Source organism: Gorilla gorilla, chromosome 19 (assembly GCF_029281585.2).
Source record: "Gorilla gorilla gorilla isolate KB3781 chromosome 19, NHGRI_mGorGor1-v2.1_pri, whole genome shotgun sequence".
Classification (NCBI taxonomy): Eukaryota; Metazoa; Chordata; class Mammalia; order Primates; family Hominidae; genus Gorilla; species Gorilla gorilla.
The window spans coordinates 37,065,345-37,086,932 of NC_073243.2; the positions used below are offsets into that span (position 1 = coordinate 37,065,345).

General features: G+C 44.7%; 1 protein-coding gene across 1 annotated transcript; it reads left to right on the top strand.

Moving 5' to 3' along the window:
* Window positions 1–365: 365 nt before the first annotated feature.
* ENC1 (ectodermal-neural cortex 1) lies at window positions 366–13,398 on the top strand. Its single transcript, XM_004058698.4, has 3 exons — window positions 366–498; window positions 4,316–6,130; window positions 10,822–13,398. Exon 2 carries the CDS (start codon window positions 4,329–4,331, stop codon window positions 6,096–6,098), a length of 1,770 nt encoding a protein of 589 aa, XP_004058746.1. The 5' UTR covers window positions 366–498; window positions 4,316–4,328; the 3' UTR covers window positions 6,099–6,130; window positions 10,822–13,398.
* The last annotated feature ends 8,190 nt before the right edge of the window (window positions 13,399–21,588 follow it).

Sequence of the window (21,588 nt, forward strand, 5' to 3'; positions counted from 1 at the left end):
GTGTCGGTCTCTTTGCATACGCGCCCCCTCCCCTCCCCGCCGCGCCACTTATAGCGGGGCGCACGGCGGCGGGGCGCAGACTGCTCTGGCAGCCGGAGAGGAGGCGGTGCGGCGGTGGCGCTGCGGAGACCCGGTCCAGACGCCTGGCGGCCGCCGGCGCACAAGGCGCTTTCTAGCTCCCTCCCCCGAGCGCACAGCCCGCCTCCTTCCGCGGCGCCTGCAGTGGCAGGCTTGCTCTCCCCTACCGTGACGCGCTCCGGGAGACGCTCTGCGGGTCCTGGACACCGGGTCCGCGGCGTGGGGACGAGAGACGGAGGCGAACGCCAGCGGTAGCCGGTCCGTGAGCCATCGTTCGGGGCGCAGTCCTCTCCCCGGCTGGCCCTCCTTTCTCCGGGGCATTCGCCACCGCTTCCCTGGGCTGAGACGACCGGTTCGTCGCCTCCTTGCCCGTGACCGTCGCTAGAACTCAGTTGTGCGTTGCGGCCAGTCGCCACTGCTGTAAGTTTCCCCCACTGCCCCGGACCTGTTGCAGGCGCTGCGGGCTTCAGGGGCTACTTCGGCTGCAGGGGTGTGTTCGCGAGGGGTGAGCGTGCTCCGGGCACTCGGGAGCTTCGACTAGAGGGCAAGGGGAGCTCTTCTCGGTGCGGAGATCACGGTGCCCGCCGTTGCCCTCCCACAGCAGGCAGAAGCCGGGCATCGCCGGAGAGGTCGACCGGCCTCCCTTCCGCGGTGCAATGTCCGGGGCGAGCCGCTGGGGAAGCGAGGAGCCGAGCTAAGGATACAGTCAGCCTCTCTCCTCTGCGGAAAGCAGCGCTTTCCTGGGGGTGAATGTCGCGCTGCGTCGCTCCCCGCAGCCTCCAGGGCCGAGCGCGCGGGATCGTTGGCCCACGTTGCATCCTCCCCGGCTTGGAGGAAAGTTGGGGCAATGCACAGACACCCTGAGTGCGGGCATGTGCACTGCGGCGGAAATGTCTATAGAGAATGAATGAAAACTGCTCTCTGAAAAACTAGTTTCTTGATCTGTTGTGTTAACATTATTAGTTACAAAGGATAGGAATTGGTGGGCGGGGAGATGAAACACTGAATTTATCCACATGTGGTTTGGTGTCACACAAGCATGGCCAGCTTGTTAAATAGCGTTGCAAGTGTTAATAAAAAGACTCTGGCAAGAAGCTCCTTTTGTTAACAAGATCTTTATAATGTTCTATTGTTACCGGTAATGTAAATGCCCAGAAAAAAATCTGCCTAGTTTCTCTTTTGATTGGATTGAGATCAGGTTCAAAACCTGGAGAAGGGTGCGGGACGCTAAGCATTGGAGGCAGAGAGCCTGAATTAGGAGCATGAAGTGAACTGAAGTTACTGTAACTGAAGCCCTTTTGATGTTCACAGTAATAGCAGCCCTTTCTCTGTCTTCTTTGTAGACGTAGGTTAAGTACATGTGTGCATTTTCTTGGCCACTTACTTGGTAGGCAAATGTGATTTCTCTGGGGGCTTAAAAATGCTCGAAAGATGATTCATTTTATGTTGAAGGTGTGTTCAGTGACTTGTATACATGGTTTCTGCTGATATTTTGAGGTTTGCACAGTTTTAAACCAGAAAGCAAGTATTTCCTCTTGGGTTTCCAAGTTTACTTTTTATTTTAATCAAACATTGTTGCAAGAATGTTGATTGTGATTTTGACTGTGACGTGCTTTTCCATCTGGATGGTATCCAAGATGACAGGCTAGGCTCTTCCTTCTGGCTTGTTGGGCCAACCTGGAACATACAGGAGCATAAACACAGGATGCGGAGAGATGTAGATCCTATATCCTAAGGTCTTCTAAACAAATTGTTTTCTTAGGTGTAAGTCTGGTTGTGAATGTTGTTTTGCACCATCCTGAATTTAATGTTCAAGGAAATGTGTTCTGGGCCTAGCATGATTCCAGCTCAATGTGTAAGCATTTTGGTGCCTGTGCACCTCGTTTCAGGGAGCCTCATTCTTCCTTCACTCAGGGCAGCATTTGCTCTGAGAGAGGCGGCAGCTTCACAAGAGTAAGTAGACAGTCTATTGAGGTTTAGGTTTAAAGTCTTCCTCCAGATACTCCAGATTGAATGTACTAATTAAAATAACAACTACAGTGGTGGAGCATTGAGAATGCTAATGAATGTTTTAACCCTTTGGAAACCTGATGCATTCCCATAGGTTCATATGGTCATTCTCCAAAACACTGGGCATTGGTTAGAATGGAGTAGACAGTAGATGCTTAGCTTGAGGTGGGAGTGAGGCTGGCTCCTCACCATTTTTTATATCTCAAGTCACTGTGGAAATCACTGGGTGCTTTGTAAAGTCTTCCTAACACTGGAGCTCTAGGACTTTGTTGCTTCCTTTCTTCCACTAAGCCATGTTTACTCATCATAAAAAATTACATTCCAAAAAGGAAAGAAAACTAGCTGCATCACCTAATGGTATGAGGTATATGTGTCATGCCCCTGCCTTTGTGGTTTTCTGTGCAGTCTTACAGTGGGGCTCACATCTGGTTGGGGAGGTGCAGATTAGTATTTTAGCCCATGAATCTGTGGCAAATCATTCATTTGCATTTATTAATAATTCTTAGAATATACATTTAAAAATATCTGAATGGTTAAAGGAAACAGAGTTTCAGCTGTGCTTTCGGGACTGGCTGTTATGTGTCTGGAACAGATACTGCAACCAGCCACACAGTTTACCCTCTGGGGATAAACAGCGGGATAAACAGCTTCCTTAGGAATCCTTGGACAGGCAGGTTCTTGAGGACTTCATTCCTTTGAAGTAACAGAGGGGTGGTGTAAAAGAAAAGGATGAAGGCATGTGATTCAGTTTTTGAAGATGGGTGACAAGCATTTCCTATGTCTCTACCCTACTGTTTTCTTACTGAAGAAAACCAAAAGATAGCATTAGATTCTACTATAATTTCAATGTAGATACCAAGGAAAGCACTGTAGTCAGCAAATAAATTCTGGGGTGGCCCTAAATTAACAACAGCTGGCAAAATACACACACACACACACACACACACACACACACACACACACACACACACATTTTTTGATTTAAATAAAGCAGTGTTTGCATTTTGAACTCCTTCTATGAAGGTGTCAGCATTTGCAGGTATACAGGAACAGTCCTAGTGATGCACTATTTAATCAAAAGATGGGCGGATCTTTTGTTCTTGCAGCTGGTTTTCCAAGAATTGATATAAAGCGGGAAGAACAGAAAACAGCAGTCATAAGTATGCTACTCAAAATATTCTTCTTTTTATGTGCCAAATCCTCACATTGGAAGCTGTCCTGAGCAAGACAGGTAGTTGGTGATTATGGCCAGAATTTATTCCGTGCTTTGACTAAAGGCTTGCTGATCAATATATGGTTAATGTTGAAATTGGGGTGCTTTTAGGACTCTTCAGTGGTAGAGCTGTCTGGTTAGAAATTAATCTTTAAGTTGGGATGCCGAGGTGGGAGGATCAGGTGAGGCCAGGAGTTTGAGACCCTGTATCTACAAAAAATACAAAAAATTATCTGGGTTTGGTGGTGCACACCTTTAATGCCAGCTACTCGGAAGGCCAAGGCAGGAGGATCACTTAAGTCCAGGAGTTCGAGGCTGCAGTGAACTGTGATTGCACCACTGCACTCAAGCCAGGGTGACAGAGCGAGACTTGGTCTCAAAAATATAAATAAAATGAAATACATTATCTGTAACATTTAAATAAAGGTCTGATCATTGCAGAAGTTGGCCTTACATTTCCCATTTACTGTATGTGCTGGGAGATTGGATCTTACCAAAGGAATTCTTAATAGAATTAATTATTGGGTGTTTGTTTTATGCATGGCTTTATGTTGCATGGGGCATGAAAGCCAGTGCCCATCCTGGCATTATGAGAGCAGGAGACCTGGCATTTTAAGTGGCCCACAGTGAATGAGCTGGACTGGGACAGGGAGCTGTGGGAATGAGACTCACTCCTCTTGGCTTTTGCTGACTTATATTCTAAAAGACTTCAATGGCCTGAAAGTTGGCAATCAGGTTTTCCAAGATGAACCTGCTTTTTATGCAGTGATTTTTTTTTTTTTTAAACAGTGCAGAGTTCAAATAGCTCAACAGTATTAGCAGTGAATATCCTTCCTTCCGGGTAGTTGTCTCTGGCTTTGTCCTGGAATGGCCATACACTATTCTAGAATAGTAGGTGGCATGGTCGACAACAAAGTGTTCTGTTTTTTGCCCAAAACCATTGTTGCTTTCGTTCTGCTGTTCTGAACATCAGGAGCATCATTTTCAATTTATTATTATTATTATTATTTTTAGGAGTGGAAACAAAATGTCAGTCAGCGTGCATGAGAACCGCAAATCCAGGGCCAGCAGCGGCTCTATTAACATCTATCTGTTTCACAAGTCCTCCTACGCTGACAGCGTCCTCACTCACCTGAATCTTTTACGCCAGCAGCGTCTCTTCACTGACGTCCTTCTCCATGCCGGAAATAGGACCTTCCCTTGCCACCGGGCAGTGCTGGCTGCATGCAGTCGCTACTTTGAGGCCATGTTCAGTGGTGGCCTGAAAGAGAGCCAGGACAGTGAGGTCAACTTTGACAATTCCATCCACCCAGAAGTCTTGGAGCTGCTGCTTGACTATGCGTACTCCTCCCGGGTCATCATCAATGAAGAAAATGCAGAATCGCTCCTGGAAGCTGGTGACATGCTGGAGTTTCAAGACATCCGGGATGCATGTGCAGAGTTCCTGGAAAAGAACCTGCATCCCACCAACTGCCTGGGCATGCTGCTGCTGTCTGACGCACACCAGTGCACCAAGCTGTACGAACTATCTTGGAGAATGTGTCTCAGCAACTTCCAAACCATCAGGAAGAATGAAGATTTCCTCCAGCTGCCCCAGGACATGGTAGTGCAACTCTTGTCCAGTGAAGAGCTGGAGACAGAAGATGAAAGGCTTGTGTACGAGTCTGCAATTAACTGGATCAGCTATGACCTGAAGAAGCGCTATTGCTACCTCCCAGAACTGTTGCAGACAGTAAGGCTGGCACTTCTGCCAGCCATCTATCTCATGGAGAATGTGGCCATGGAGGAACTCATCACTAAGCAGAGAAAGAGTAAGGAAATTGTGGAAGAGGCCATCAGGTGCAAACTGAAAATCCTGCAGAATGACGGTGTGGTAACTAGCCTCTGTGCCCGACCTCGGAAAACCGGCCATGCCCTCTTCCTTCTGGGAGGACAGACTTTCATGTGTGACAAGTTGTATCTGGTAGACCAGAAGGCCAAAGAAATCATTCCCAAGGCTGACATTCCCAGCCCAAGAAAAGAGTTTAGTGCATGTGCGATTGGCTGCAAAGTGTACATTACTGGGGGGCGGGGGTCTGAAAATGGGGTCTCGAAAGATGTCTGGGTTTATGATACCCTGCACGAGGAGTGGTCCAAGGCTGCCCCCATGCTGGTGGCCAGGTTTGGCCATGGCTCTGCTGAACTGAAGCACTGCCTGTATGTGGTTGGGGGGCACACGGCCGCAACTGGCTGCCTCCCGGCCTCCCCCTCAGTCTCTCTAAAGCAGGTAGAACATTATGACCCCACAACCAACAAATGGACCATGGTGGCCCCACTCCGAGAAGGCGTTAGCAACGCCGCAGTAGTGAGTGCCAAACTCAAGTTGTTTGCTTTTGGAGGTACCAGTGTCAGTCATGACAAGCTCCCCAAAGTTCAGTGTTACGATCAGTGTGAAAACAGGTGGACTGTACCGGCCACCTGTCCCCAGCCCTGGCGTTACACAGCAGCAGCTGTGCTGGGGAACCAGATTTTTATTATGGGTGGTGATACAGAATTCTCTGCCTGCTCTGCTTATAAATTCAACAGTGAGACTTACCAGTGGACCAAGGTGGGAGATGTGACAGCAAAGCGCATGAGCTGCCATGCTGTGGCCTCCGGAAACAAACTCTATGTGGTTGGAGGATACTTTGGCATTCAGCGATGCAAGACTTTGGACTGCTACGATCCAACATTAGACGTGTGGAACAGCATCACCACTGTCCCGTACTCGCTGATTCCTACTGCATTTGTCAGCACCTGGAAACATCTGCCTTCTTAAATGCAGTACATTCTAAAGAGAGTGAGCATGAGGTAAGAAGTTTAGCTATAGGTATAAGTATGCATATGATTAGGCTATTGTGTAAGTTCAGTACATGGGGTGAGATCTGATCCACAGAGACTGTACTGCAGAAGTACTACCAAAGCTGTAAAAATAAGAGAGCTGGTGCCCCTAGAACTTACCCACTTGTGTTGACCACAGCCTCAGCCCCCACCATGGCATTAGCCAGTGGTTCTCAGCTTTTACTGAGCCTCAGAATCTCCTGAAGAGCTTTTTTATTTATTTGATTATTATTATTATTATTTGAGACAGAGTCTCGCTCTGTCACCCAGGCTAGAGTGCAGTGGCATGGTCTTGGCTCACTGCAAGCTCCGCCTCCCGGGTTCACACCATTCTCCTGCCTCAGCCTCCCGAGTAGCTAGGATACAGACGCCCGCCACCAGGCCCGGCTAATTTTTTGTATTTTTAGTAGAGACGGGGTTTCACCATGTTGGCCAGGATGGTCTTGATCTCCTGACCTCATGATCTGCCCGCCTCGGCCTCACAAAGTGCTGGGATTACAGGCATGAGCCACCGCACCCGGCCCTGAAGAGCTTTTTTAAAAACTGCCCATCCCAGAGACTTAGTTTCATTTGGTCTGGGGTAGGGTCCAAGCATCAGTATTTTTAGAAAGTTTCCGGATGATTCCAATGAATAACCAGGTTGAGAACCCCTGACCTCTGTTAAGTATGCCAGCTAATGTTTATTGAGCCCTCACTGTGTGCTTGCAGCGGTGCCACGTGTTTCCCACGGATCATCTCATTCTATCCTCACAACAACCCCGTGGGGAATTATTACTAGCTTCATTTTATAGATGAAAAAACCTTCATGCATTACGGAGGCTAAGCTGCCCGAGTTAGCAGAGCTTAGTAAGAGGTGGAGCTGGTTAGGAAGTCAATGCAGGGGGTCTGGCTCTAGGGCATCAGCACTGGAGCATCGTGTTGCACTGCCACCGAATAAACTTGAGCTTCACATCCATGACACCAGTGTCATCCCAGGTGATACTTCATTTATATTCAAATTTTGCTTCCTCAAACCCTTTGTAGAATGATTAGGGTTTAAAAATGTATTGCTCAAATTCATTCCTAGTTAATTCTCTCCAAAATTATTAGCTTATTTGAAATGTTTTACTTAAAAAGTAGCCCCCTTTAAGGCGTTTATTACCTTTAAAGATAAATCTATATCTGTCTTTGTAAAAGGTTGCACTTACATAGCAGAAATTTGTGCAGATAACATGGAGCCACCTAAACTTCCCAAACTATGGCCTTTCAGAGTTAATCAGTCAGGCCGAACCTATTGTCAAGGCTAACAAAAGTTGTGTTTCTGCGTCATATATCTGAGTACATAATAGTTGTCTGTGTATTTAAGAGTATAGAATACTCTTGGCTCAAATAATTAATAGGCCTACACAGTTCAGAGTTCGCAAAGCTCACGGCTGCTTTGCCGCTAAGCATTCTTAGGATTGGCCCCAGGAATCGCTTAGGCATGTGTAAGTATAGCCCAGCGCACACAGGATGTGTTGACTTGTTTTGGTGATTCATGGGCTTATTACTAATAATAAGAGAAGAAAGTAACTGCTTTGGAGGAACTACAATGAAAACAAACTCATTTACTTGGGAACTTTTGGCTCTGTTTTCCCTAGTGTGTTTCACACCTTTGAAGGGGACTTCAAAGGGAGAAAAGGAGATCTAGGCCTAGTGGCAAGCTAAGCACAGAGGGGTTTCATCTCATTGGTCTTTTCTTTCCCCGTCCCTTACAGCTCATTTAGAAACATCATTAAACTTGGCCTCACTCTCACATTTCAGCTTGCTATTTTATTTTCTTTTTGAGACAGAGTCTTATTCCATTTCCCAGGCTGGGGTGCAATGGCGCTATCTCAGCTCGCTGCAACCTCCGCCTCCTGGGTTCAAGCGATTCTCCTGCCTCAGCCTTCCAAGTAGCAGGGATTACAGTGCCCGCAACCACGTCCGGCTTTTTGGTATTTTTAGTAGAGATGGGGTTTCACCATGTTGGTAAAGCTGGTCTTGAACTCCTGACCTCAAGTGATCCACCCACCTCAGCCTTCCAAAGTGCTGGGATTACAGGCGTGAGCCACCGCACTTGGCCTCCAGCTTGCTATTTTTTTTACTTCTTCAGTTATCTCTTCCCGCCTTCGTACAGTTATCAGAGTTCTGAGTTATGTCATGCTTTCCTGGAATGAAACTCCTTCAAAACAGCAGGAACAATCAGACACCTCCTCTGGGGAGCAACTGGGCTAATAGTGTCTCACACCAAACTGGTTTTTTGTAGCCTTGCTGGCATCTCAGTAATCTTGAATAAACAAATGCTCTGAAAGTGGTTATTTCATTTGAGATATGAATGCATGACTCACCTCTAAAGCAGGTTTAAAGAACCTCCTAGGCGAAAGCATCGATTAACAGCACACTTAGTTGGGTGTTAGTCCGGAACTGACTATATTTGCACAGAAGAGCCATAAAAATTGCTACCAGGGTGGTGGTACATAAAAAACGACAATGGGCAGGCTGGCTGGAATCCTTGGAACAAGGTAAGGAAATTGAGGCAGAAAGAGGAGAGAAGCCACATGTGTATTCTGGCCCTAGTTTTAAGTTCTAGACCTTCCTGAGTTTTAGATTGCTTCTCTGTCAAATGAGTGGTTTGATCCATAATCCCCTGTGATCTGTCCCAACTCAGACTTGGGTCAATTGATAGGGGAGTTAAAAGAGGCGAAAATACCTAGCCCAGTGCTTGACATGTAGTAACTTACTGTGAGATAATGGCAGTGGAATTAGCTTTCTGTGTGGTGGGAAAATGAGGTTTCTTTGACCATTATCTGCTTGTTATCTTTAGACTTCATTTTTGGTTCCTCCTTTTTCAGCCCAGAGTGAACATGTTGGCAAACACTTGACTTCACCCTACCCTGGGTGTTTGAACTGAATCATACCCTTCCGGTCGCTGGGAAACAGAGCAAGTAAAGTGTTAAGTTATATGTGAAATAACATCCTCTTCACCCTTGGCGCTACCAGTGAGAGAGTCAAGCACATAAAAACTAAATTTGACAGGGCCAAGTTTGCTGCTTTTAAAGGGCAGCGTAAGCGCCCGATCAAAGCCACTCTTTGAATTTCCGACAGGGAGAATGTTGGTTAAAATTTCTAAAGTTTACTACACAAGATAGTGCTAAAACATTTAAGAGGGGGTTGGAGTGCCTTAAAGTGCTGGGTAGGTAGGTCTCAGTCCCAAACTGCAAATTCCTCTGCCCTCCAAATGTAGGTGCTAACTGAATTAATACAGTGTTTAACAGAAAGTTTCCCTAGGTCTTAAAGCTCATCCACCTAGGAGGTTTTATCTGCCTCCTGCTGCTCTGTCAGTGGGTGGGAAGGGCAGAAAGGAAATTACTTTGATTATCCTCTGTTTTCATGGTGCCGTGTGGCCTCAACCTAACTTAGGCTTTGATTTGCTTTGTTTCTTCTCTAGATTTTGTTGTTGTTGTTGTTGTTGTGTGTCCTTTTTTTTTATTATTGTTCCTGTTTGAATATGCAATTTTTGGGGGGGAGGGTGTGTGTATTCCTTTTTTCCTGTTTGAATATGCATTGTCTTGAAATTTTATATTATTATAAGATGCATTCTTTTGGCCTAATGTTGACATACAGGTTACAAGGAGGTGGAGGTGGGGCAATGACACCGTAGTCTTAAGGAATGCCTTGAAATCTTGAATCACTGTTAGGAAACAGCCAAAAGAAACAACTCATGAAATGAATCAGGCTTCTGAACACACAAAAGCAAAGAATTCAGTGCAAGTCATGAGTGGCTCCTCCAGAATTCCCTTTGTCTGTACTTAGACTTACAGCAATAGGGATACAAAAGCCCTCTGCACAATTTCCCCAGATGAAATGAGAAATAAATAAATGGGAAGAGTAAGCAGTGTGAGGAAATGCAAGCTCTATGAAATGTGCAGGCTTTGTGGTTACGGCACTTTGAATTGATATTCACACTTGATGTACGTAGATTCTGTAGCACTGGCATGCTGTAGCTGCTGGCACCTACGTGTGGACTAACGAACTTTCAGAATAAACTCCAACCTTGGGCTGTTGAGGCCTGATACATCGTCATGTGAAAGGAATCGAGACTGATTTCTGCCATAATGGATAACAGAGATGCATTTAAATAAGAGGATTAGTATGTCTGCCTCCTAGATGGTAAAGTTAATTTGGAATCTTTCATGGTACATGGGCCAAGGAGGGTTTGCACAGGAATCTCCCTTCTTTTCACCCCTTAGTGATCACTTTACAGTCGCTCTGTTTAACCACAGAAAGAAATTTTATGAATGTTGGAAGCAGAAGATGGCAACTCCTAATAGCATCTAGACATATAGGTTTGGATTTGAACGTGTGTATGCTTAGGAAAGAAGTGAAGGTCCTTCTTTAGACACCACTGTTTTTGTCAGGCCAGCCATCTGCATGGATGTGTACGTGCACACGTGTGTGCATTTAAGGCAAGTACTTTAAATATCTTTGCACAGTTCCTACTGAACATGTAAGACCTTTGGACGCAATATTGTCCAGCTCCATACCAAGTTTAATTTTTAAAAAAATTTTGTGGCTAATAAGAAAAAATCTTAAAACTATGGCATCACACAAATCCTTCATGCTTTTTTGTTTTGTTTTTTTTTCTCTTCCTTCTATTTCAGCTCACTCCATCACTTGATAATATGAGATTTCTACTTCGGAGAGGCCAAGTCTAATGAAGAGAGAAAAAGGAAAAGAAGTTGCAAGACTCGAATAAAATCTGCTGCACCTTGTAAATGCTCTAACTGGACATGAAGGAAAGGGGCGAGGGAGGGGGGTGGGATTTTTGGTGCAAGTAGCACATGGTTTAAATATGAATGAACAAACCTGTGATCTAGTCCTTGTCTTGTAATTGTGGATTAATGTCAATGTTAATTAGCCCCTCAAAGGGAGAGAAAAGCTGGACCTTTTCCCTTGCTGTACCATATTCAGCATTTGATTTCCATGGGCCCCACCATTTATGTGTAAAATTTGAAATGGTTGTCACCTCTCTCTGAGGAGAGAGCTTGAAGCCTCCACACCAGCTGCTGCTGGAGATTCAAAGCCCAACTGTGGGTCCAAGAGGGAAGCTGGCTGGGCTGGCTGAAGAATGAAGACCACTGGACTCTCTGTTAATCTCTAAGGGGTCTGCTCCCCAGGAACGTTTCTGAACAATGGGGACTTTGTTGGTAGCCATTTGGTAGATGTTCTTTTCTATTTATAAGTGACTTTAAACTTTCCCTTGGCTGTTAAGAAGTTTGTTATAGATTTAGCTATTTATTGTTCGATGCCTGCATGCTGAAACAATGCCTACAGCTGTCTTCACATGTATGGACGTGTGTGAATGGTTGTACGTTTTGCACATTTTGTGGCTGTTGAGATGTGCTTTGCTGCACAAACATGAAAATTTTTGAGTTACAATTTGGAGCATAACTGGAGGGTGGGTTGGGGAGGGGTGGATTTTTAAAATGTCAAGACAGGGAAGGATGACAAAATGGAAATTTAAATAACATCCTAGAGGTAGAGAAACCGTGGAGATCACTTTTCTCAGACTCACCAACTTTTAATGGGATTTCATGGGGTTTGGTTGTGCTGATGGGGTAAGGGGAGGCTGCTTTCTGCCCTTCTCCCCACTCCCAACTGATTTACCTAATTCAGTCTCAGCTGCTGAAATTTGGAAAGGACCAAATTGCTTTACAGTTTTTTTCTTTGTGTAGTATCTTGAAATCCTGGAAATTTCTATGGAATAGTTCTGTATATAGGGCACAAGTAAAGGCATTGTCCAAAGTTTATTTATTTATTTATTACCCTAAGAATGCTTTGCCATAACCACATTTAATGGGAAAAACGGAAGTATCACAGATGTAAATTAACTCACCAGATTTACTGGGCCTGAACTCATTCTCTTCTTGCTATATGATTTAGCAAGTTCTAGAAGGTCTCCAAGACAATAATTACATTGGCACAATGTATACTTCAGTGCTCACCCTTAGGCAAATCTCTTTTTAAAAAACTCTTTGGTGCACAAGTAACACATTTGGCCACAAAACACCAAAGAATTGTAAGCAGTGGCCCCTACTGAGAAGTTTTCCGGTAGAGTTGGAAATCAGTTGTGAATACATTCTTTGCTAGTTGGAGTGCTTGTTTACTAAGCATGTGCCGTCGTAGGTATTAGTGCTAGTCTCAAATAGGTGCTTCCCCTGAGGTGCGGGGGGAAGACCAAAGTTTGCAACTCGAACTGCTTTCGTCCATGTTTCTCACATTGCTGTATTTTAGAAAATAGGGGTTAAGACTGATAACAACCTTTTACATTGTGACTGTGTTTGCATTGTCTAATGACAGATAAATCCTTAACATTTCTCTCCACCTTAGTACTTTAGACTAATTGTGTTTGTCCGTCCATGCCATGAATGAGTGGGCTGTAGTTGGGCCAAAATAAATGAGCTGTTGGAAGAAAAGAATCACAGTACTTTCCAGCAGTCAGTCCCTGGTTCCTAGATGTGTTCTAAGCAATGCAAATGTCTAATTGTCCCCCAGTGGGCATAGTCAGTGTCGTTTATATTGTAGCAGTTACAGCTCTGTAGTTTATGATGCAAATCTGCCAAGAGAGATGTATGTGTCACTGCATGGCTTCTGAAAGCAGGATGAATTTTCTGCAGCTGTTTCAAAGTTGGGGTCTGTCCTTGAATCCTCTATTAATTACTGTGTGTGAGCCAGAGGGAGCCGTGGTAAGGGTTGGGCCCCCAGCCTGTAGGGAACTTTCTGGACTCCCACTCTTTGAATTGATATAGGCATTTGGTCTCACTACTTGACCATTCTCACCCTGTGAAACGTCCCACACTTTGAAGCAAATACAATTCACAGCACAGTACACACAAAAACCTTGGCATAAGACAGAGAAGGTTCTTCTTATTTTGTGGGCTGGTTGCTGTAGAAACACATAACAAAGGGCAGCCCTCCACTTCTGGTATAATTGTGTAGCCCCTTTTCTTTGGGCTTGACACCTGTCTTGAATAAGAGTGATTAGAGCTGCATAATGTCCCTCTCTTGGCTATTGACCATGTGGTTCACGTACAAAACTCTGTATAAGTTGAAGGAAAATGTTCATGTTCATATGTACTTGTTTGCTATGACTACATTTTGAGGTTTTGTAAAACTGTTATTTTTTTTTTCACAATGTGAAACTGAAGGTCAATAAATTATTAGAGATTTTCTCTTCATTATGTGTGTGGGTCTTTATTTGAATAAGACACAATTTGAGGCATTGTAAACTTGTGCCTTTTCTCGTTTATCCAAAGAAGGATCGTTTCAGATATTCCGAACGTATTTTATTTCACCATTTAGTGATATTTACAAAGGTAATTTTGCATATTAAATAAAACTTGCTGACCATTAGAGTATCTCTTTAAGCAAGACAAAATTCCTCATTTATGGGTTATTCATAGCTGGGAATATAACAAGTCACACACCATGCGATATTAAGACAGCATACTTTATATTGGAATGAATTTAGTTTTTTGAAATCCTCACGTGGGTTATATTTTGACAGAAAGCTGCTAGAGAAGGAGCTGGAGTTCAATCCTCTTTTCATCTGCTGACATCTGCTTTAGAAATCATTTAAAGTGGAAATATATGCATATTATTTCTGTACTGCCACAGAAAAGCACAAGTTTAACCCCTCAGGGATACTTAGTTTGTTCCAAGCTGATGGCTATCCTAGCTGGCTCTGCATAAGGCCAGTTGAAGCCTCCTGCCCCTACCTCATGATGGCTTCATGTCACACTGAGATGCTCCTTTATCACTTGGGTTGGAACCCTTATTGTTTCAGTGTGCAGAGCAAGGTTGGGCATAACCTTTTCTGGGTAGAAAATAAATATTACCTAATTGGGAACTCTAGGAGAGCTCACAAGTAGGCATAATGCAATTACAGCCTTTGGACTTTGACCAAGATGCCAGAGCAGATGCCTTGGGTTTGACAGGAGGATCATTCGGTTCTGTGCTGTGTGAGGCTGGTCTACAGCCAAGCCTTTGGGGACCAGTGTCAGCCTTCAGATTCCAAGTGCATGATGTTGAAGACCCGTGGAAACCCTGTTGATGACACCATATGGATGACACCAAATGACAGGGAAGAACGAGGGGTTAGTTAGGAGTTGACGGATGGGATTTAGACTCAGGAAAAAGTCTTGATGTTAATCCCTAGAGGGGTTGAGAATGGTTCCTGTAGAAATGATTGTGAACAGATCTTTCATTCTCTGGAGTTGTTTCTCTTTATCATCTCAGTCGGAACATGTAGACAGATTAAAAAGATACTTCAAATTCTTAATTTTCATTCATTTGGAAATTTCATTTCATTTAGATAGATCACACCAAACAGTAGCTATGGTAATAAAAATCTGGCCACAGTAGGCAAACGGGTTGGAGGTCGGCAGTCCAGGGCCGGGACAGCACCCCCATGAGGCCATCAGGCCTCATGCTTGCAGGATGGCAGCTGCATCTCATGGCATCACATCTGCTTTCCAGGCAGCAAAAGTGGGGCAGACAAAGGGGAAAGGGCTCAGGCCAGAGGACATTCTCCCTTTTACTTTGAATAGTAATAGTTTACTGAAAAGGCTCACCGGGAGACTTACACTTACCTCTCAGTGGCCAGAACTGGGACATGTGAACTTCCCAAGATATAAGAGAGCTTGGGGAGGGCAGTACTTCTATCTGGCACACTGCCACCCCACAGCAATGTGATTTAATTAGTAAGGAACAAAGGGAGAGCAGACGTTGGAGGGGGAAATACACAGATTATTCTCTGCAGTTGGTAGGCTTATCTACTACAGCAATGGTTCCCAGCCTTTTTTGACACCAGGAACTGGTGTTGTGGAAGACAGCTTTTCCATGGATGGGGACTGGGCCTGGAGGCGGCAGGGATGTTTTTGGGATAAAACTGTTTCACCTCAGATCATCAGGCATCAGATCAATCTTGTCCAACCTGTGGCCCAGGATGACTTTGAATGCAGCCCAACACAAATTCATAAACTTAAATTATTTGTGATTTTTTTTTAGCTCATTAGCTATTATTAGTGTCTTTTATGTGTGGCCCAAGACAATTCTTCTTCTAATGTGGCCCAGGGAAACCAAAAGATTGGACATTCCTACACTAGATTTTCATAAGGAGTACAAAATCTAGATCCCTCACATCTGCTGTTCACAATAGGGTTCGAGCTCCTATGAGAATCTACTGCCCCCTCTTCCCTGGCTCTGCTGATCTGATAGGAGGTGGAGCTCAGGCAGTAATGCTCACTAGCCAAAGGCTTACCTCCTGCTGTGCCGCCCACTTCCTAACAGACCACGGGCACTGGGCCATGGCCCAGGGGCTAAGGACCCCTGTACTACAGGGAATCATCAAAGAGTCATTGTAAACTATAGCCCCATTCATTAAGTGATGAGCTGAGATTGTGCTAAGGACCTGCTTTACAGTCATCTCATTTAATCCTCATGACAAATTGAGGTAAATATAGCGAGATTTCTTAACATCTCTGAGCCATAGATACTCGATCTGTAAAATAAGCATGACTAACATTCTTTCTAATAGAAAAATTTAATAATATAAGAAATTTAAGAGTAAATACCAGGCTCAGTGCCTGGCACATAGTAGGTCCTCAGTAATTTTTAGTTGCCATTTTGAAACATTATGGGGAGAGATACATACATAAAAATCTGAGTGCTTACTCTATGCCAGGGACTGCTTTAAGGGTTTGCAAGCCTCTCACCTTGCTCATCCCCCCTGGCAACGCTGTGAGAGCAGGTGCTATTATTACTCTCATTTTGGAGATGAAGAAACAGGTCTTAAGAGATTATATAACTTGCCCAAGGGAGTGGTGGAGGTGGATTTCAAGGCACACTCTGACCTGCTCCTCCAGGTCCAGGAATGTAGAGGAAGGTGATTCACAGGGCTGAGCCAGACTGTGAGAAACCCAGGGCTGCCCTGCATTCCATCGTGCCTGGAACACACGACTCTGTAAGGTGGTCCGAGGAGACGTGCCGCTGGTGAGCCTTGCCCTGGACATGAGGACTGAAGAAGCCAATGGAAAGAGTTGATTGAGACTCAAAATGTTCCTTGACAGCCAGTTTCAGAAGATAAGTTGTAGAGAATTTAAAACTGAACGGGGGCTCTGGGTGGTTGTTACACTTGATCATTCATTGAGCTGTACACGGATGCTTTTTGTGCTATTCTGTTTGTAAAATGTTTATTGACTAAATGATTGAATATACCCATGGATAATGGCCAGACCACGTATAAAAATGGAACTCTGACCCACAATCTGCAGCAACCAGCCCAGGAAGCAAACACATTGTCTATGGTGATCAGCCCAGGAAGCCAGCCTGCTCTCCGTAAGTCAGACCTGTAGGAAGTTAGACCACTATCTCTGGCAACTGGTTTAGAAAGCCAGATCATAATGCCTGTATTATTCACAGTCAGCCCCAAATGGCCAGGACTTGACCAATAACTGACTACTTCCCTGATTTTTGTCCTTGCTTCTAACTAAGGACCAGCCAGAGAAAGCCAAATATGCACCCCTACTCAGACACCACAGGATGCCCACTTCTGGTTGGCCAACTTGCAGCTTCCCCATGCCAACGGCCTCCAATCAAACCTGAAGACATCCCTTTTTTTCCCCACAATGAAACTTTCCCTTTTCTCTGTCTTCCTTTGAGTCTCTGCCAAAATGCAAGTGACAGTGGCTGACTCCCTTGCTATATAGCAAGCTCTGAATAAATAGCTTTTGCTTGTTCACATTTGGCTGGTCATTGTTTATTTCCACAGACAAATGTTTGCTCGATAAAATAATTAAATGTTTCAATAAAAAGGTTCACAAAAATGAAGTGGGGACCAACATTGTGGGTTCTAGGCAAGCTGGGTTTTCAGAAGGTTGCTGTTATCCTCCTGACTGTCTGAGTAAATAAAATGTACACAGTGCATATAGCACGAGAAAAATGGATTTTGAGTTAATGGGGTTGAGATTAGGGAGTCTGGTTTGCAAAAGGAGAACAGTTGCTTTGTTTGGGAATATTTTGAATAAAGTGAGAACACTTAAATAAGTTTTACAGCCATATTCATGGTGCACATGAATGTATGAATAAAAGCAAAAACTTAGCAGTTAATTCCTGGTCTTGCCTGTCACAAATCTTAAGTGCTTTGCCTGTCTGACACATACTCAGACTAAGCCATCTGTCCTGCATTTGAATTTAATCGTAGACAATGAATTTTAAAGCTCTGTTATATGTCAGACATTGGACAACTAGGTGCAAGACCTAACTTTCAGAGGGAAAAAAATGTATATTGAGGCATGACGATGAATTAAAAGCAATTTGACTAAGTAAATTATAAATCTACTATAATCTTGTCCAGCTCTGCTTACAGCCCAGCTCTCTTTGTGAGTCCTGGGGAAACCAAATGAGACAAAGTTTCTGTCTTTCTCTCTCTGGTCCTGTTTCCTTGGCAACCATAATCTTTATCTCTGCAAAGATGGGGGACTGCAGCAAGAAAAGGCAGTTGGAATTTCAGCAAAGACTCTCACTAACCTTTTGCTTGTGTTATCAGATGATTTGTTTTGTTATGAAAAGTTATTTTACACCTGCTTTTTAGATAACATGGAGAGTGTTTATTGGATATTCTAGAAAGGCTGTGAGGATTTTTTTGTCCATGAGATATGCTAATATTGTATCCGCAAAGAAGATGAAATCAGCCCTTTGGTAGACACAAACTAGGCACCTGCAAAGTGGGAACTAAAATCTCTCTCTCTCTCTCTCTGTCTCTCCGAGGCTCTAACGAACACATGTGAAAGCTCTAAATTGCAAATACACCTGCCCCACTCACCCACCCACATACATTCTGGCCAAGGCATTGCTGCCAGAAGAACTATTTGCAGAGAACAAATTTTGTAATTTTGAAATAATTTCTATACTCTGAGGAGAAGGAAAGGAGAAAGGAAAAGCAGAAGACAACCTTGCCGGAATGTTTCTGGTAGTGGTGGCCTCTTCACAGCCCTTTCTGGTACTTCCAGAGGGTCCACCTATTCAAGAGATGGGGGGGCCAATCAGCAGCCTTTTTCAAAACGGGAATACCTAAACTGCATTTTGAGGGCTGTTAGTCTTTCACACATTCATATGAATCAGGTCCGTCTGAAGGGTGGGTGGGGGGTTGGGAGTGGGGCTCGGACCTAGGGGAACACCAGGAATTAGGAGGCTTGGAGGTGTGGGAGAAGAATGAGAAAGGCAAATTTTTACTTCAAAGTGTTATGGCTAGAGAGGGGAAGAAATGAATAGGCAGAGCATAGAGGATTTTTAGGGCAGTGAAACTATTTTTACGATACTATAATGAGTAATGCCTGCCATTAAACATTTGTCAAAACCCACAGAATGTGCAACACCAAGACTGAACCCTAATTAAATTGCAGACTTTGGGTGATAATGATGTGTCAGTAGGAGCCTAAGAAATGCAGGTTGTAACAAATGTACCACTCTGGGCTGGGATGTTGATAGGAGAGGGAGGTTGTGCCTGTCTGGAGCTTTGAGGTATTTGGGAACTCTGCACTTTTTGCTCAATTTTGCTGTGAACCTAAAATTACTCTTAAAAATTAAAGCCTATAATGCTCTCCTCTCCCCAAAACACCCTACAAAAACGTTAGAAACAAAAGGAGTCTTTTAGGGTTGTCAGATAAATTGTTTAATAAAGCATAGAGTATATTTTTTTTAATGTTACCTTGAATGAACATCAGGTACTGGAAAGAGAGAAAACTCTTTCTCTCTGCAATATTGTCAAATATACATTTGGTCCCCTTCTTACATACAGCTCCTAAAATCCTTGGAATTGCCAGAGCGATGGGTGTCTTTTGTATGCTAATAAGATGACTGGTGGCCGGGGGCCCCTAGGTAGCTTCAAGGTGAGAGCTGCATAGGCATGATTAGAGGACTGAGATTTTTAGCTCCTCCAACTCTGTGGGATGCCAGGACTGAAAGTTACGTTGATCACCAATGATTAAGGATGTAATCAATCATGCTTATGTAGTGAAGCTTCCATAAAAACCCAAAAAGGGCTGGGCTTGAGAGCTTCTGGATAGCTGACCACATGGAGGTTTCTGGAGGGTGATGCATCCAGGGAGGGGATGGAAGCTCCTTGTCTCTTCCCATATATCTCACCCTATGCTTCTCTTCATCTGTATCCTTCCTACTGTACTTATAATAAACCAGTAAACATAAGTAAAGTGTTTCTGTGTTCTGTGGGCAGCTGTAAGTAACAAAGTACCAAACTCAATTAGGAAGCTGTGGGAACCCTACAGCTGGTCAGTTGGACAGTGGTGACAGGCATCTGAAGCAAGGGCAGTCTTGTGGGACTACACTCTCAGCCTTTGGGATCTGACACTACTGGTATGGACAGGAGATAGAAATACTGGGTAGAAGAGGGCAGTTGCCCGACAAAGGCCCCACCCTGAAGCCTGGAAACCTGTGGCCCTAAATGAAAGCAGGCATTCCTCTTTTTGCGCAGAAATGTTGCCTTTTGGCCTGCCGCACCCCCCTATCCTGTACCCATATACACTCCAAATCCCAGGCTCCACAAACACATGAGCAGATGAACAGAAGAGCAGAGGAGCAGAAGAGCAGCATGGCAGAGAAGGAGAGAAGAGAAAGAACGCCTGAATGTCGAGAGGAGATTGGCTGGGGACAGTTGGAGAGGAGATCAGCCACAGGATGGCTGAATTCCAGGGGAAGATCATCTTCCTACTCCATCCTCTTTCCAGCTCCCCATCCATCCCGCTGAGAGCCAACTCCATCACTCACTAAAATCCCCCGCATTTAACATCCTTCAATTTGTCCGTGTGACCGGATTCTTCCTGGACACCAGACAAGATTCCAGCTACCAACAGGGCACTGAGCTAGTTAACACTTAAGCTGTCTGTGGATGGCAGAACTAAAACAGCACTGTAGCATGCCCACTAGGGCTTTGGGAGTTGCAGGCTCTCACCTCCAGATGCTACTTTGGGGCTGGAGCCCAAAAGCACTTGCCCCAGCTCCTGCACCTGCCCATCTGCATGCTACCCCTCCTTTAAGGGATTTGAGCACTTGGCGGCCTGCTGAACAGATGAGCCATACCCCTGTCGCACATCCTGCTGGGAGCGGTGGGGGGAGTTGGGGGGCAGGGGGAGTGGTCAGGCAACTCACCTGTCTCACTATCTCCATGTAGCTTGTGTCAGATTGAATTGTATTAGCGGACATCCCACTGGTGTCTGCTGCAGAATCTGCAAAATTGCTTGGTTGATGTGTCGGAACCCCTACCCCTACTCCACATCTCGTGTTGAAAGTATTGAGTGACTGAGTTAGTGTGGGGAAAAGCCCATTCAGTTTTTTTGCTGTCTCTAACATTTTCATTCCTGCATTCCTTGTTCCAGGACCCAGAATCAGGCCAGCACCAGTGGAAACTCAGAGAATGGAGTCCTGAAGGCTGACCCAGAACCCAGCTACCAGTTATAACATCACTTCTAGGAGGATATGAGTCCCACATTCTCAGCAACCAACTCACAACTCACTAATAAGTTAATGCTAGTCTGTATTTTGGCAAATACCTATCCATAGATATCTGCACTCCCAGTATAAATACTGAATCAGAAATTTTTATTTCTGTAATATTTTACTTCTTAGAATACTTAGTGTTCAAAATTTAATTACTGCAGTATATTTTTATTTTCCTTTTCAGGTGTTTCCTTGGGGCAGAAAGTTAAATGTCCATATGACTAGAAATTTATTTCTTCATTCATTTATTTCTGGGGAAAAAAACAACCATGAAAAGGGTAGTAATCACTGACAGAAATGTGGAAATGTTCAAAGAGATAAACCAAACCATTTGGGAAGAACAATGGCCTTTTCAAAGAGTTCCACTAGAGCTGATAGGAGATAGCTGGAGGGAGACAGAGCCTTCCTCTTGCATGGCAGTAGGTTGGCCTTGCTGGCCTGGGCTAGGGCAGGGTTCCTGGAACTTCCTGTGAAGAGGCAGCCTTGGGACCCCTGGGGTAGAGAAGGCATGGGGTGGGGCGCAGAGGCACGATGAGGTTGTGTAGATGCTGCTGGGTGCCCTTTGAACCCAGCAAACTGGAGAGAAGGCTGTGAGGAGGAGGAGTCTAGGGCAGTGACTGCTGGCATAACCTCTGGAATGGCACTCACAGGTTCTCCTGCTTTCCAAGAACCAGGACCAAAGGCAGAGAACCCTGGAGTCCCAAGGTCCCTGGGTGGGCACTGCTTGTGGTTGGTCATATAACATTCAGTGAGTTACAGAAGGCTGGGTGGTGAGCTGTCATTAGCAGATGTCTTCCTACCTCTGAGAACAAGGGATAGGCATGACTCCTCCCTTTGTCTCTAAGGATGCTGGT